This window comes from Amblyraja radiata, chromosome 5 (genome assembly GCF_010909765.2).
Source record: "Amblyraja radiata isolate CabotCenter1 chromosome 5, sAmbRad1.1.pri, whole genome shotgun sequence".
Lineage (NCBI taxonomy): Eukaryota > Metazoa > Chordata > Chondrichthyes > Rajiformes > Rajidae > Amblyraja > Amblyraja radiata.
This window is the reverse complement of record NC_045960.1, coordinates 112,006,306-112,020,514: the sequence shown is the minus strand read 5'-3', so window position 1 is coordinate 112,020,514 and position 14,209 is coordinate 112,006,306. Positions and strand designations below refer to the sequence as shown.

At 46.8% G+C, this 14,209-nt stretch overlaps 1 protein-coding gene across 1 annotated transcript in view; it reads left to right on the top strand.

The window, feature by feature from the left end:
• The window catches only part of slc16a10 (solute carrier family 16 member 10), a 99,981-nt gene that overhangs the window by 47,693 nt on the left and 38,079 nt on the right, over positions 1–14,209 (top strand). The window contains exon 2 of the mRNA XM_033022002.1: positions 11,916–12,060. Within this exon, the coding sequence (XP_032877893.1) occupies positions 11,916–12,060 (145 nt within the window). The remainder of the gene's footprint in view (positions 1–11,915; positions 12,061–14,209) is intronic.

The following is a 14,209-nucleotide window of genomic DNA, read 5'->3' as shown; positions in this document are numbered from 1 at the left end:
TGGAGCTTAGTTGGAGGTTGTAGTGTTTAATAGCCTGTGAATCTGAAGAATCCCTTCGCTCCATAGATGCTGCCTCACCCGCTGAGTTTCTCCAGCATTTTTGTCTACTGTGAATCCGGAGGCTTTGCGTTTTCAGACATCAGTATGGTGGGAGAGGGGAGAAGAGGGTGAGCGGGGTGCTGCTGGCCTTGCCGAGGCAGCGTGAAGTGTAGATGGAGTGTTCTATGAGGCATGTTCGAATCCCAGTGGAGCAGACTAGACAAAATTAAATTTGGTTAATTAAATAATCCTGCGTATTAGTGACCCTGAAACCGCCTACACATTGTTTAAAAACCCGCCTGGGTCTGCATGTTTTTACAAGGATGTTGCCAGGACTAGAGGGTGTGAGCTACAGGGAGAGGTTGAGTAGGCTGGGTCTCTATTCCTTGGAGCGCAGGAGGATAAGGGGTGATCTTATAGAGGTGAACAAAATCATGAGAGGAATAGATCGGGTAGACGCACAGAGTCTCTTGCCCAGAGTAGGGGAATCGAGGGCCAGAGGACATAGAAACATAGAAAATAGGTGCAGGAGTAGGCCATTCGATGGCGACAGATGGCACAATGGGCTAAGTGTTCGGCTGGCGACCGGAAGGTGGCCGGTTCGAATCCCGCTTGGAGTGCATACTGTCGTTGTGTCCTTGGGCAAGACACTTCACCCACCTTTGCCTGTGTGTGAATGTGTGTGAGTGATTGGTGGTGGTCGGAGGGGCCGTAGGCGCAGAATGGCAGCCACGCTTCCGTCAGTCTGCCCCAGGGCAGCTGTGGCTACAGAAGTAGCTTACCACCACCGAGTGTGACTGAGGAGTGAATGAATAATGCGATGTAAAGCGCCTTGAGTATTAGAAAGGCGCTATATAAATCCCATCCATTATTATTATTATTAGGCCATTCGAGCCTGTTCAATATGATCATGGCTGATCATCCAACTCAGTATCCTGTACCTGCTTTCTCTCCATACCCCCTGATCCCTTTAGCCACAAGGGCCACATCTAACTCCCTCTTAAATATAGCCAATGAACTGGCCTCAACTACATTCTGTGGCAGAGAATTCCAGAGATTCACCACTCTCTGTGTGAAAAATGTTTTTCTCATCTCAGTCCTAAAAGGTTTCCCCTTTATCCTTAAACTGTGACCCCTTGTTCAGGACTTCCCCAACATCGGGAACAATCTTCCTGATCTAGCCTGTCCAACCCCTTAAGAATTTTGTAAGTTTCTATAAGATCCCCCCCTCAATCTTCTAAATTCTAGCGAGTACAAGCCGAGTCTATCCAGTCTTTCTTCATATGAAAGTCCTGACATCCCAGGAATCAATCTGGTGAACCTTCTCTGTACTCCCTCTATGGCAAGAATGTCTTTCCTCAGACATAGGTTCAAGTCAAGAGAGTTTATTGTCATGTGTTCCATGATATAGGACAATGAAATTCTTGCTTGCTGCAGCACAACAGAATATTGGAGGCATAAATACAGATCAGATCAGTGTGTCCATATACCATAGAATATATATATATATATATATATATATATATATATATATACACACACACACACACACATAATCAGATAAAGTGCAATACGCTGTTATAGTTCAGAGTTTGTTTGAAGCTGTGTTTAATAGCCTGATGGCTGTGGGGAAGTAGCTGTTCCTGAACCTGGACGTTGCAGTCTTCAGGCTCCTGTACCTTCTACTTGATGGCAACGGGGAGATGAGTGTGTGGCCAGGATGGTGTGGGTCCTTGATGATGCTGCCAGCCGTTTTGAGGCAGTGACTGCGATAAATCCCCTCGATGGTGGGGAGGTCAGAGCCGATGATGGACTGGGCAGTGTTTACTACTTTTTGCAGCCTTTTCTGCTCCTGGATGCTCAGATGAAGGGGAATAGATTGAATAGGAATCTGAGAGGTAACTTTTTCACACAAAGGGTGGTGGGTGTATGGAACAAGCTGCCAGAGGAGGTAGTTCAGACTGGGAATATCCCAACACTTAAGAAGCAGTTAGACAGGTACATGGATAGGACAGGTTTGGGGGGATATGGGCCAAATGTAGTGTAGCTGGGACATTGTTGGCCGGTGTGGGCAAGTTGGGCCGAGGGGCCTGTTTCCACACTGGATCACTCTATGACTCTCAGAGAGAATGGCCGGGGTGCGACTGGTCCTTGATTATGTTGCTGGCCTTACCGAGACAGCGAGATGTTTTCGATGAGAAGTGTCTAAATCCCAGCGGAGCAGACTGGACAAAATTAAATTTGGTTAATTAAATAATCCTGAGTATTAGTGATCCTGTAACAGCCAAGACATTGTTTAAAAACCCGCCTGGGTCACAGGTTCTTGTATGTAATGATAATATTTGTAGTTGATTACTGGAAAATTCCATGAGCTGAATAATCAATCTAATGTTCTGCTATGGATGGAAAAGCAAACAGTGGCTTTGTTTACACGCCAGTTTTCTTGGATAACTGGTTCACAACATGAGGCTTTCCAAATGTGTCTTGCTCCTGTCATTACTCCATAAAACTAACATCAACACCATTTATGGGGGGGGGGGGGGGAGGAATAGGTGACAGGTACAGCAGGCAGTGAAGAATGCTAATGGCATGTTGGCCTTCATACTGACCGGTTGCATCATGGCTTGGTTCGGCAACTTGAGCGCCCTGGAGAGGAAAAGACAACAAAAAGTAGTAAACACTGCCCAGTCCATCATCGGCTCTGACCTTCCTTCCATCGAGGGGATCTATCGCAGTCGCTGCCTCAAAAAGGCTGGCAGCATCATCAAGGACCCACACCATCCTGGCCACACACTCATCTCCCTGCTACCTTCAGGTAGAAGGTACAGGAGCCTGAAGACTGCAACAACCAGGTTCAGGAATAGCTACTTCCCCACAGCCATCAGGCTATTAACATAGAAACATAGAAACATAGAAAATAGGTGCAGGAGTAGGCCATTCGGCCCTTCGAGCCTACACCGCCATTCAATATGATCATGGCTCATCATCCAACTCAGTATCCTGTACCTGCCTTCTCTCCATACCCCCTGATCCCTTTAGCCACAAGGGCCACATCTGAGCCATATTAAACTTGGCTCGGACAAAACTCTGATTATTAATAACCAATTATCTGTTATTTGCACTTTATCAGTTTATTTATTCATGTGTGTATATATATATTACGGTATATGGACACACTGATCTGTTCTGTAGTCAATGCCTACTATGTTCTGTTGTGCTGAAGCAAAGCAAGAATTTCATTGTCCTATCTGGGACACATGACAATAAACTCACTTTAACTTGAACTTGAACAGAACAAGAGGAGTTGAGTTTAGAAGCAAAGAGGTCCTTCTGCAGTTGTACAGAGCCCTGATGAGACCACACCTGGAGTATTGTGTGCAGTTTTGGTCCCCTAATTTGAGGAAGGACATTCTTGCTATTGAGAGAGTGCAGCGTAGGTTCACCAGGTTAATTCCCGGGATGGCGGGACTGTCATATGCTGAGAGAATGGAGCAGCTGGGCTTGTATACACTGGAATTTAGAAGGATGAGAGGGTATCTTATTGAAACGTATAAGATTATTAAGAGCTTGGACACGCTAGAGGCAGGAAACATGTTCCCGATGTTGGGGGATTCCAGAACCAGGGGCCACACAGTTTAAGAATAAGGGGTAAGCCATTTAGAAGGAGACGAGGAAACACTTCTTCACACAGAGAGTGTGAGTCTGTGGAATACTCAGAGGGCGGTGGAGGCAGGTTCTCTGGATGCTTTCAAGAGATAGCTAGATAGGGCTCTTAAAGATAGCGGAGTCAGGGGATATGGGGAGAAGGCAGGAACGGGGTACTGATTGGGGATGATCAGCCATGATCACATTGAATGGCGGTGCTGGCTCGACGGGCCGAATGTCCTGCTCCTGCACCTATTGTCTGCAGACTGTTTTTACAGGTCTGTTATCATAATGTTGGTAATAATATTCCATTGTTCCGTTTCAGTGCATGAGACGATTATCTTAGAACGTTAAACAAAACACTACTGCACACGAACAGATCCTAGGCTCATAAAGTGCCAAACACCATGCCAACTTAAACTAATCCCCTCTCCCGGCACGTGATCCATATCCCGCCATTCCCTGCATATCCATCTGCCTATTAAAGTATTCAATTCAATCTATTTAATTAAACATTCTTGACATCTGAGGTATTTTGATGAGCAGATTAACATTACAAGCTGCTACATTGATACTTTCAGTTGAATAGAAGTTTTTTTTATGTTTAATCTGCAATGCTTCTATGCCTTAGGGCTGACTAAACTATTTGACTTTGTCATAGAGACATACTGTGTGGAAACAGGTCCTACAGCCCAACCTGCCGACACAAACCCGCAGATTATTATCTAAATGGTGTCAAGTTGGGAAAAGGGGAAGTACAACGGGATCTGGGGGTCCTTGTACATCAGTCAATGAAAGTAAGCATGCAGGTACAGCAGGCAGTGAAGAAAGCCAATGGCATGTTGGCCTTCATAGCAAGAGGAGTTGAGTATAGGAGCAAAGAGGTCCTTCTGCAGTTGTACAGAGCCCTAGTGAGACCACACCTGGAGTACTATGTGCAGTTTTGGTCCCCTAATTTGAGGAAGGATATTCTTGCTATTGAGGGAGTGCAGCGTAGGTTTACAAGGTTAATTCCCGGGATGGCGGGACTGTCATATGCTGAGAGAATGGAGTGGCTGGGCTTGTACACTCTGGAGTTTAGAAGGATGAGAGGGGGGATCTTATTGAAACATAGAAGATTATTGAGGGTTTGGACACGCTAGAGGCAGGAAACATGTTCCCGATGTTGGGGGAGTCCAGAACCAGGGCCCACAGTTTAAGAATAAAGGGTAAGCCATTTAGAACGGAGACGAGGAAACACTTTTTCTCGCAGAGAGTGATGAGTCTGTAGAATTCTCTGCCTCAGAGGGCGGTGGAGGCCGGTTCTCTGGATACTTTCAAGAGAGAGCTAAATAGGGCTCTTAAAGATAGCGGAGTCAGGGGATATGGGAGAAGGCAGGAACGGGGTACTGATTGGGGATGATCAGCCATGATCACATTGAATGGCGGTGCTGGCTCGAAGGGCCGAATGGCCTACTCCTGCATCTATTGTCTATTGTCTATGTCCCAGCTACACTAGTCCCACCTGCCTGTGTTTGGCCCATATCCCTCTAAACCTGTCCTATCCATGTACTTAAGTGGTTCTTCAAATGTTGTGATCGTACCTGCATCAATTACTTCTTCTGGCAGCTCGTTCCACACACCCACCACCCTTTGTGTAAAAAAAACGTACCCCTCTAGCTCCTATTATATCTTTCCCCCCTCACCTTAAACCTATCTCCTCTGTTACTCGATTCTCCTACTCTGGGTCTATTCCTCTAATTGTTTACACCGGTATAAGGTCGTGTGTCAGGGGTTATGGGGACAATGGGGTTAGGATGGAGAGATAGATCAGCCATGATTGAATGGCAGAGTAGACTTGATGGGCCGAATGGCCTAATTCTGCTCGACCCAATTACTTATGATCTTATGAATTCCCCTCATCCTCCTGCGCTCCAAGGAGTAGAATCCCAGCCTGCTTGACCTCTCCCAGTAGCTCAGACCCTCTGGTCCTGGCAACATCCTGGTAAATAATATAGATAATGTGAAGTTATCCACTTTGGTGGCAAAAACAAGGGGGCAGATTATTATCTCAATGGGGTTAGGTTAGGTAAGGGGGAGGTACAGCGAGACCTGGGTGTCCTTGTACACCGGTCACTGAAAGTTGGCGTGCAGGTACAGCAGGCAGTGAAGAAAGCTAATGGAATGTTGACTTTCATAACAAGAGGATTTCAGTATAGGAGTAGAGAGGTTCTTCTGCAGTTGTATAGGGCTCTGGTGAGACCACATCTGGAGTATCTCCTAATTTGAGGAAGGACATCCTTGTGATTGAGGCAGTGCAGCGTAGGTTCACGAGATTGATCCCTGGGACGGCGGGACTGCCATATGAGGATAGGTTGAAAAGACTGGGCTTGTATTCACTGGAGTTTAGAAGGATGAGGGGGAATCTTATAGAAACATATAAAATTATAAAAGGACTGGACAAGCTAGATGCAGGAAAAATGTTCCCAATGTTGGGCGAGTCCAGAACCAGGGGCCACAATAAAGGGGAGGCCATTTAAGACTGAGGTGAGAAAAACTTTTTCACCCATTGTGTTGTGAATTTGTGGAATTCTCTGCCACAGAGGGCAGTGGAGGCCAAATCACTGGATGGATTTAAGATAGAGTTAGATAGAGCTCTAGGGGCTAGTGGAGTCAGGGGATATGGGGAGAAGGCAGGCACGGGTTAATGATAGGGGACGATCAGCCATGATCACAATGAATGGCGGTGCTGGCTCGAAGGGCCGAATGGCCTCCTCCTGCACCTATTTTCTATGTTTCTATCTCCAAGGACCTGAAATGGGGGGGCTACCATCGACTCCACAGTCAAAAAGGCACAACAGAAGATGTATTTCCTGCAGCAGCTGGGGAAACACAATCTGCCACAGGCAATGAAGTCCCAATTCTATACGGCCATCGTAGAGTCTGTTCTCACCTATTTTCTATGTTTCTGTGTAAATCTGCTCTGCACCCTTTCCAGCTTGACAACATTTCCTGTAACATGGTAATCAAAACTGAATACAATACTCTAAATGTGGCCTTGCCAAGTCTGTACTCGTGACAATGAACTAAACTGAACTGAATATGACCTCCCAACTTCTATACTTATTTGCATTGTAAGCAGTGTGCCTTCTTCCTTAAATTGGCACTGATTTTCTGCTGTTAGAGATAACTGTAAGGACACTTGCTTTTCCCTGTCTCTCACCCATAAACTCTCACAAGACATTCACTTGGCCTGAGGTTCACTTGAGGAAAATTGGCACTGAATTGTTTTCAGTTTAGTTTATAGTCGCGTGTACCGAGGTACAGTGAAAAGCTTTTGTTGCGTGCTAACCAGTCAGCGGAAAGACAATACATGATTACAATCGAGCCGTCCACAGTGTACAGATACATGATTAAGGAAATGACATTATCTGCAAGGTAAAGGCCGATCAAAGATAGTTTGAGGGTCTCCAATGAGGTATGGATGAATGAAAAAATGAATAAGTTTATTGGCCAAGTATTCCCATACAAGGAATTTGCCTTGGTGCTCCGCCCGCAGGTAACAACATGACATACAGTGACAGTTAGGAATGACACATAAAACATTAAACATTAATAATAAAACATTATTGATTAAACATGTGAATTAAATAAAATACCAGAACACAAGGAGGCTACAGATTTTTGGCTGTTGAGTAGAACTACTACTCGAGGAAAAAAAGTTGTTTTTATGTCTGGCTATGGCAGCTTTGACAGTCCGGAGTCGCCTTCCAGAGGGAAGTGATTCAAAGAGTTTGTGGCCAGGGTGGGGTGAGAGGGGTCAGAGATGATCTTGCCCGCTCACTTCCTGGCGGGTCAGGTCAGAAATTCAAATTTAAGGTAGATAGAAGTTCAGGACTGCTCTCTAGTTGTGGTAGGATGGTTCAGTCAGGCCAAAGGGTCTGTTTCCATGCTGTATGTCTCTAACTCAGGGGTGGGCAACCTTGTCCTGCATCAGGGCCGGGACGCATGTCTGTGAGCGGATGGCGGGCCACATCTATCACGTGTACGCATGGATCCCGCCCCGGATGGCAGGCATCAAATCACGTGTTCACAGAAGCTAGACAAAAATGCTGGAGAAACTCAGCGGGTGAGGCAGCCTCATACAATCCTGCATGTCTCACCTGCTGAGTTACTCCAGCATTTTTGTCTACCTTCGATTTTTCCAGCATCTGCAGTTCTCTCTTAAACGTATTCACAGAAGGTGCGCGGCCGTGCCGGCGGCTTTGCGCAGGATGCGATACAGCCAGAGCTCGCCGATCGGTGGGCCGGATGTCAATAGACAATAGGAGCAGGCCATTCAGCCCTTCGAGCCAGCACCGCCATTCAATGTGATCATGGCTGATCATCCCCAATCAGTAACCCATTCCTGCCTTCTCCCCATATCCCCTGACTCCGCTATCTTTAAGAGCCCTATCTAGCTCTCTCTTGAAAGCATCCAGAGAACCGGCCTCCACCGCCCTCAGAGGCAGAGAATTCCACAGACTCACCACTCTCTGTGAGAAAAAGTGTTTCCTCGTCTCCGTTCTAAATGGCTTACTCCTTATTCTTAAACTGTGTGGCCCCTGGTTCTGGCCTCCCCCAACATCAGGAACATGTTTCCTGCCTCTAGATTACGGGGGGGAAATCCGCCTGCGGGCCGGATGTTTACGGGTTAAGGGCCGCATTCGGCCCGGGGGCCGTAAGTTGCCGACCTCCCTGGTCTAGCTGGATAGACCCTTGTGTGTTTAAAGGAGCAAACTGATATGATTGAAGTGCCCTCTAGGGCACCTTGCTCGTCGTCTCATTACCCGCTGGTCACGGTGTCCTTCGGCAAGAACTAAACGTACGCTGACCCAGGGTCGGGTCTAGTCGGCCAGGGGACTGTCGCCGGCCTTTGTTACCGAGTTCCCCTCCGGGCTGCCGGCGGCTTTGTTATGTTTACTCTGCTTGTACATTCTGTATTCCCAGAGTGCAAACATGGTGAGTGTCTGACGGCACTGGGCCTACATACGCTGAGTTTATGAATATTTTAATTAGAAGCATGCATACAAATAATAGTAAACAACAATTTAATTACACATTTCTTACATAGCTTCAGCTTGTTTTAAAGAATAAAGATAAAGGGAGAAAAAGATGAGAGAATGTAATAGAGAGAGAAGAAGAAGAGGGAAGAAGAGAGACGCAGAAGGAAACTACTAATGACAAGATTATGGCGATAGATCCGGGGAATGAAGATAGACTGGATAGACTCGGCTTGTACTCGCTAGAATTTAGAAGATTGAGGGGGGGATCTTATAGAAACTTACAAAATTCTTAAGTGGTTGGACAGGCTAGATGCAGGAAGATTGTTCCCGATGTTGGGGAAGTCCAGAACAAGGGGTCACAGTTTAAGGATAAAGGGGAAACCTTTTAGGACTGAGATGAGAAAAACATTTTTCACACAGAGAGTGGTGAATCTGTGGAATTCTCTGCCACAGAATGTAGTTGAGGCCAGTTAATTGGCTATATTTAAGAGGGAGTTAGAAGTGGCCCTTGTGGCTAAAGGGATCAGGGGGTATGGAGAGAAAGCAGGTACAGGATACTGAGTTGGATGATCAGCCATGATCATATTGAATGGCGGTGCAGGCTCGAAGGGCCGAATGGCCTACTCCTGCACCTATTGTCTATGTTTCTATGTTGAGTGTAACTTCATCCAATCCCAAACTAAGCTTTCAACCCTGATTCTGTGTTAAACCAATTTACCTTTTCAAATATTCAATAAATGGAGACCATATTCTAACAAAAAGTTCTGGTTTGTCAATGAAGACAAGTCTCATTTTTTCCAAGTGCAAGTTCTCAGTCATTTCCGTAATCCACATTTTAATTGTGGGGGCTGCTGTTTTTTCCCAAAATGTTAGTATTAATTTTTTCGCAGTTATTAGACTGCAATTAAAACATTGTCTCTGAGTTGTGGTAAAGTTTGTAGTATGTTCTGATAATCCTAATAGAATGGAGTTTAGAAGGATGAGGGGGGGTCCTCATTGAAACTTACCGAATAGTGAGAGGCCTGGATAGAGTGGATGTGGGGAGGATGTTTCCACTAGTGGGAGAGTCTAGGACTAGAGGGCACAGCCTCAGAATTAAAGGATGTACCTTTAGAAAAATGAGGAGGAATTTCTCTAGCTAGAGGGTGGTGAATCTGTGGAATTCATTGCCACGTACGGCTAAAGTGGGGGCCAAGCCATTGGGTATTTTTAAGGCGGAGATTGACAGATTCTTGATTAGTACGGGTGTCAGGAGTTATGGGGAGAAGGCAGGAGAATGGGGTTAGGAGGGAGAGTTAGATCAACCATGATTGAATGGCGGAGTAGACTTGACGGGCTGAATTGCCTGATTGTGTCCTCCTATGACTTATGAACCTATGAAGGTTCTGATACGTGAGCCAGTCGCCAGATACCAGTGAATCTCCTGCTCAGCCAAACACTGCAGGCTGGCTTTCATACTCCGAGCTCACCTTATTTTACAGAGCCCAGCAAAGCTTTGCAATGTACCTTGGTATATGTAGTCATACAGCAAGGAAACAGGCCCTTCGGCCCAGCTTGTCCACACCGACCAACATGCCCCATCTACACTAGTCCCACCTGCCTGCATTTGGCCCATATCCCATCAAACCTGTCCTATCCATGTACCTGTCCAAGTGTTTCTTAAACGTTGGGATGGTCCCAGCCTCAACTACCTCCTCTGGCAGCTCGTTCCATACACCCATCACCCACTGTGTGAAAAAGTTACCTCTCAGGTTCCTATTAAAACTTTCCCCTTCACCTTGAACCTATGTCCTCGATTGCTCTACTCTGAGGTGTGTCGACCCAATCTATTCCACTCATGAATTTGTACCCTCTGTAACATCACCCCTCATCTTCCTGTGCTCCAAGCAGTCCCAGCCTGCTCAACCTCTCCCTATAGCTCAGGCCCTTGAGTCCAGGCAACATCCTCGTAAACCTTCTCTGCACCCTTTCCAGCTTGACAACATCCTTCCTATAACATGGTGTGCAAAACTGAACACAGTACTCTAAATGTCGCCTCACCAACGCTTTATATAACTACAACATGACCGCCCAACTTCCATACAGTCTGTAACAATAATAAACTAAACACGAAACATCGCCTGTCCATGTTCTCCACAGATGCTGCCTGACCCGCTGAGTTACTCCAGCACTCTGTGAAACGTCACCTATCCATGTTCTCCACAGATGCTGCCTGACCCGCTGAGTTACTCCAGCACTCTGTGAAACGTCACCTATCCATGTTCTCCACAGATACAGCCTGACCCGCTGAGTTACTCCAACATGCTGTTTTTTTTGCCTGCTTATATTAATTGGTTTGAACGTTGAGAACTATATTCTGCACTCTGTATCTTCCCCTTTGCTCTAGCTATTGTACGGGTTTGTCTTGATTGTATTAGGTGTCATCAGGTCTGATTGAATAGCATGCAAAACAAAGCTTTTAGATTTTGGCTTATTATTGTATCGCTTCCAGGTTTGTTATTGTCACGAGTACAGTGAAAGGCTTTGTTTTGCATGCTACCCAGTCAGCAGAAAGACTACAAATGAATACAGTGCTCCAAAACAAGTCGAGTTTAGTTTATTGTCACGTGTACCGAGGTACAGTGAAAAGCTTTTGTTGCGTGCTAACTAGTCAGCGGGAAGACAATACATGATTACAATCGAGCCATTTACAGTGTACAGATACATGATAAGGTAATAATGTTTAGTGCAAGGTAAAGTCCGATTAAAGATAGTGCATGTTCCCGATGCTGGGGGAGTCCAGAACCAGGGACCACACAGTTTAAGAATAAGGAGTAAGCCATTTAGAACGGAGATGAGGAAACACTTTTTCTCACAGAGAGTGGTGAGTCTGTGGAATTCTCTGCCTCAGAGGGCGGCGGAGGCAGGTTCTCTGGATGCTTTCAAGAGCGAGCTAGAGAGGGCTCTTAAAGATAGCAGAGTCAGGGGATATGGGGAGAAGGCAGGAACGGGGTACTGATTGGGGATGATCAGCCATGATCACATTGAATGGCGGTGCTGGCTGGAAGGGCCGAATGGCCTCCTCCCGCACCTATTGTCTATTGACTACTGTCTATTGAATGGCGGTGCTGGCTGGAAGGGCCGAATGGCCTCCTCCCGCACCTATTGTCTATTGTACAAGACTGTCACTGCCGGTTGTGTTAAGTGACCTGTCACTTGTTTCCACAGCATGGGTGGGCTCGGTGTCGATGGGAATGATCTTCCTGTGCTCCCCCATTGTCAGCGTGTTCACCGACCTGTACGGATGCAGGAAGACGGCCGTGGCTGGGGCAGCGGTCGCGTTGGTCGGCATCCTGGCCAGCTCCTTCGTCACGTGAGTTTCCAGCATCGCTCCTCACTCACACAGTCATAGAATGATACAGTGTGGACACAAGCCCTTCCTGCCCTACTTGCCCACACCCACCAACATGATCTTATAGAGGCATACAAAATCACGAGAGGAATAGCTCAGGGTCGATGCCCAGTGTAGGGGAATCGAGGACCAGAGGACACAGGTTCAAGGTGAAGGGGAAAAGATCTAATAGGAATCAGGAGGGGTATCTTTTTCACACAAAGGGTGGTGGGTGTATGGAACAAGCTGCCAGATGAGGTAGTTGAGGCTGGGACTATCCCATCGTTTAAGAAACAGTTAAACAGGTACACGGATAGGACAGGTTTGGAGGGATGTGAGCCAAACGCAGGCAGGTGGGACTCATGTAGCTGGGACATTGTTGGTCGGTGTGGACAAGTTGGGCCGAAGGGCCTGTTTCCATACTGCATCACTCTATGACTCCCATGTCCCAGCTACACTAGTCCCACCCGCCCGTGTTTGGTCCACATACCTCCAAACCTGTCCTATCCATGCACTTGTCTAAATGTTTCTTAAACGTTGGGATAGTCTAGTTTGTAGATACAGCGCAGAAACAGGCCCTTCGGCCCACCAGGTCCGTGCTGACTAGCGATCCCCGCACATTAACACTATCCTACACCCACTAGCCAATTACCAAGCCACTTAACCTACAAACCTGTACGTCTTTGGAGTCCCAGCCTCAACTACCTCCTCTGGCAGCTCGTTCCATACACCCACCGCCTTTTGTGTGGAAAATGTTACCCCTCAGATTACTATTAAATCTTCTCCCCTTCACCTTGAAGCTATGCCCTCTGGTCCTCGATTCCCCTACTCTGGGCAAGAGGCTCTTGTAGAGTGCATCTGCCCGATCTATTCCTCTCATGATTTTATACATCTCTATAAGATCACCTCTCCAGCACACGAGCTTTCCCTACGTCCTCTTGTTACTGTCTGTCAGAGCTTTCTCTCCACACCCTGGAGACTGCTCCATTCACCTCTTTGAGCTTCAGCTGCCGGGGTGCTGATCAGAGCCGTGGAGTCTTACAGCGCGGAAACGGGCCCCACACGTGACCCAGCTACACTAGTCCCACCTGCCTGCGTTTGGCCCATGTCCTATCCATGCACCGGTCCAAATGTTTTTTAAATGGTGCACTAGTCCCTGCCCCAACTCCCTCCTCTCCCTTCCCAGCAGGAGGGAGGGGGAATTCACGGCATAGGTTCAAGGTGATGGGGGGGAAAGGTTTAATAGGAACCTGAGGGGCAACTTTTCCCACACAGAGGGTGGTGGGTGTATGGAACAAGCTGCCAGAGGAGATAGTTGAAGCTGGGACTATAACAGCATTTAAAAGACACTTGGACAGGTACATGGATAGGAAATGTTTAGAAGGATGGTAGACACAAAATGCTGGAGTAACTCAGCGGGACGGGCAGCATCTCTGGAGAGAAGGAATGGGTGACGTTTCGGGTCAAGACCCTTCTTCAGGTTTAGAAGGATATGGGCTAAATCGAGCTCAGATGAGGCATCTTGGTTGTCATGGTTTCACACAGAGGGTGGTGGTGTGTGTATGGAGCGGGCTGCCAGAGGAGGTAGCTGAGACAGGGACTATCCCAGCAGGTAGAAGGCCTGCCAAGCAGGCGGTTGCCCCGTGATTGAGAGCTTCTCATTCTCACCCAACAAACAGCTAACAATGGCCTGTTTCCTTTATCATTGTTACTTTTTAACCTACCTTTCATTCATTGTTCTTTATCTCTCCACGCCACCGTCTATTTCTCTCCTTTCCCCTTTCTCTTGACAAGTCTGAAGAAGGGCCTCGACCCGAAACGTCACCCATTCCTTCTCTCCAGAGATGCTGCCTGTCCCGCTGAGTTACTCCAGCACTTTGAGCTTATCTTCGGTTTAAACCAGCATCTGCAGTTCCTTTCTACACGCTGAGAGGTGTCTACGGACTAATCTCCTGCCCCAGCAGCTTGTAAATGCCACAGCTCCAGCTCTGTATCCAATTGGGCACAGAGATAGCATCTATTTTTTATTTTATTTATTTATTTTATTAGAAGCATGCATACAAATAATAGTAAGCGACAATTTAATTACAGATTTCTTACATAGCTTCAGGTTTTTTTTAAAGAATAAAGA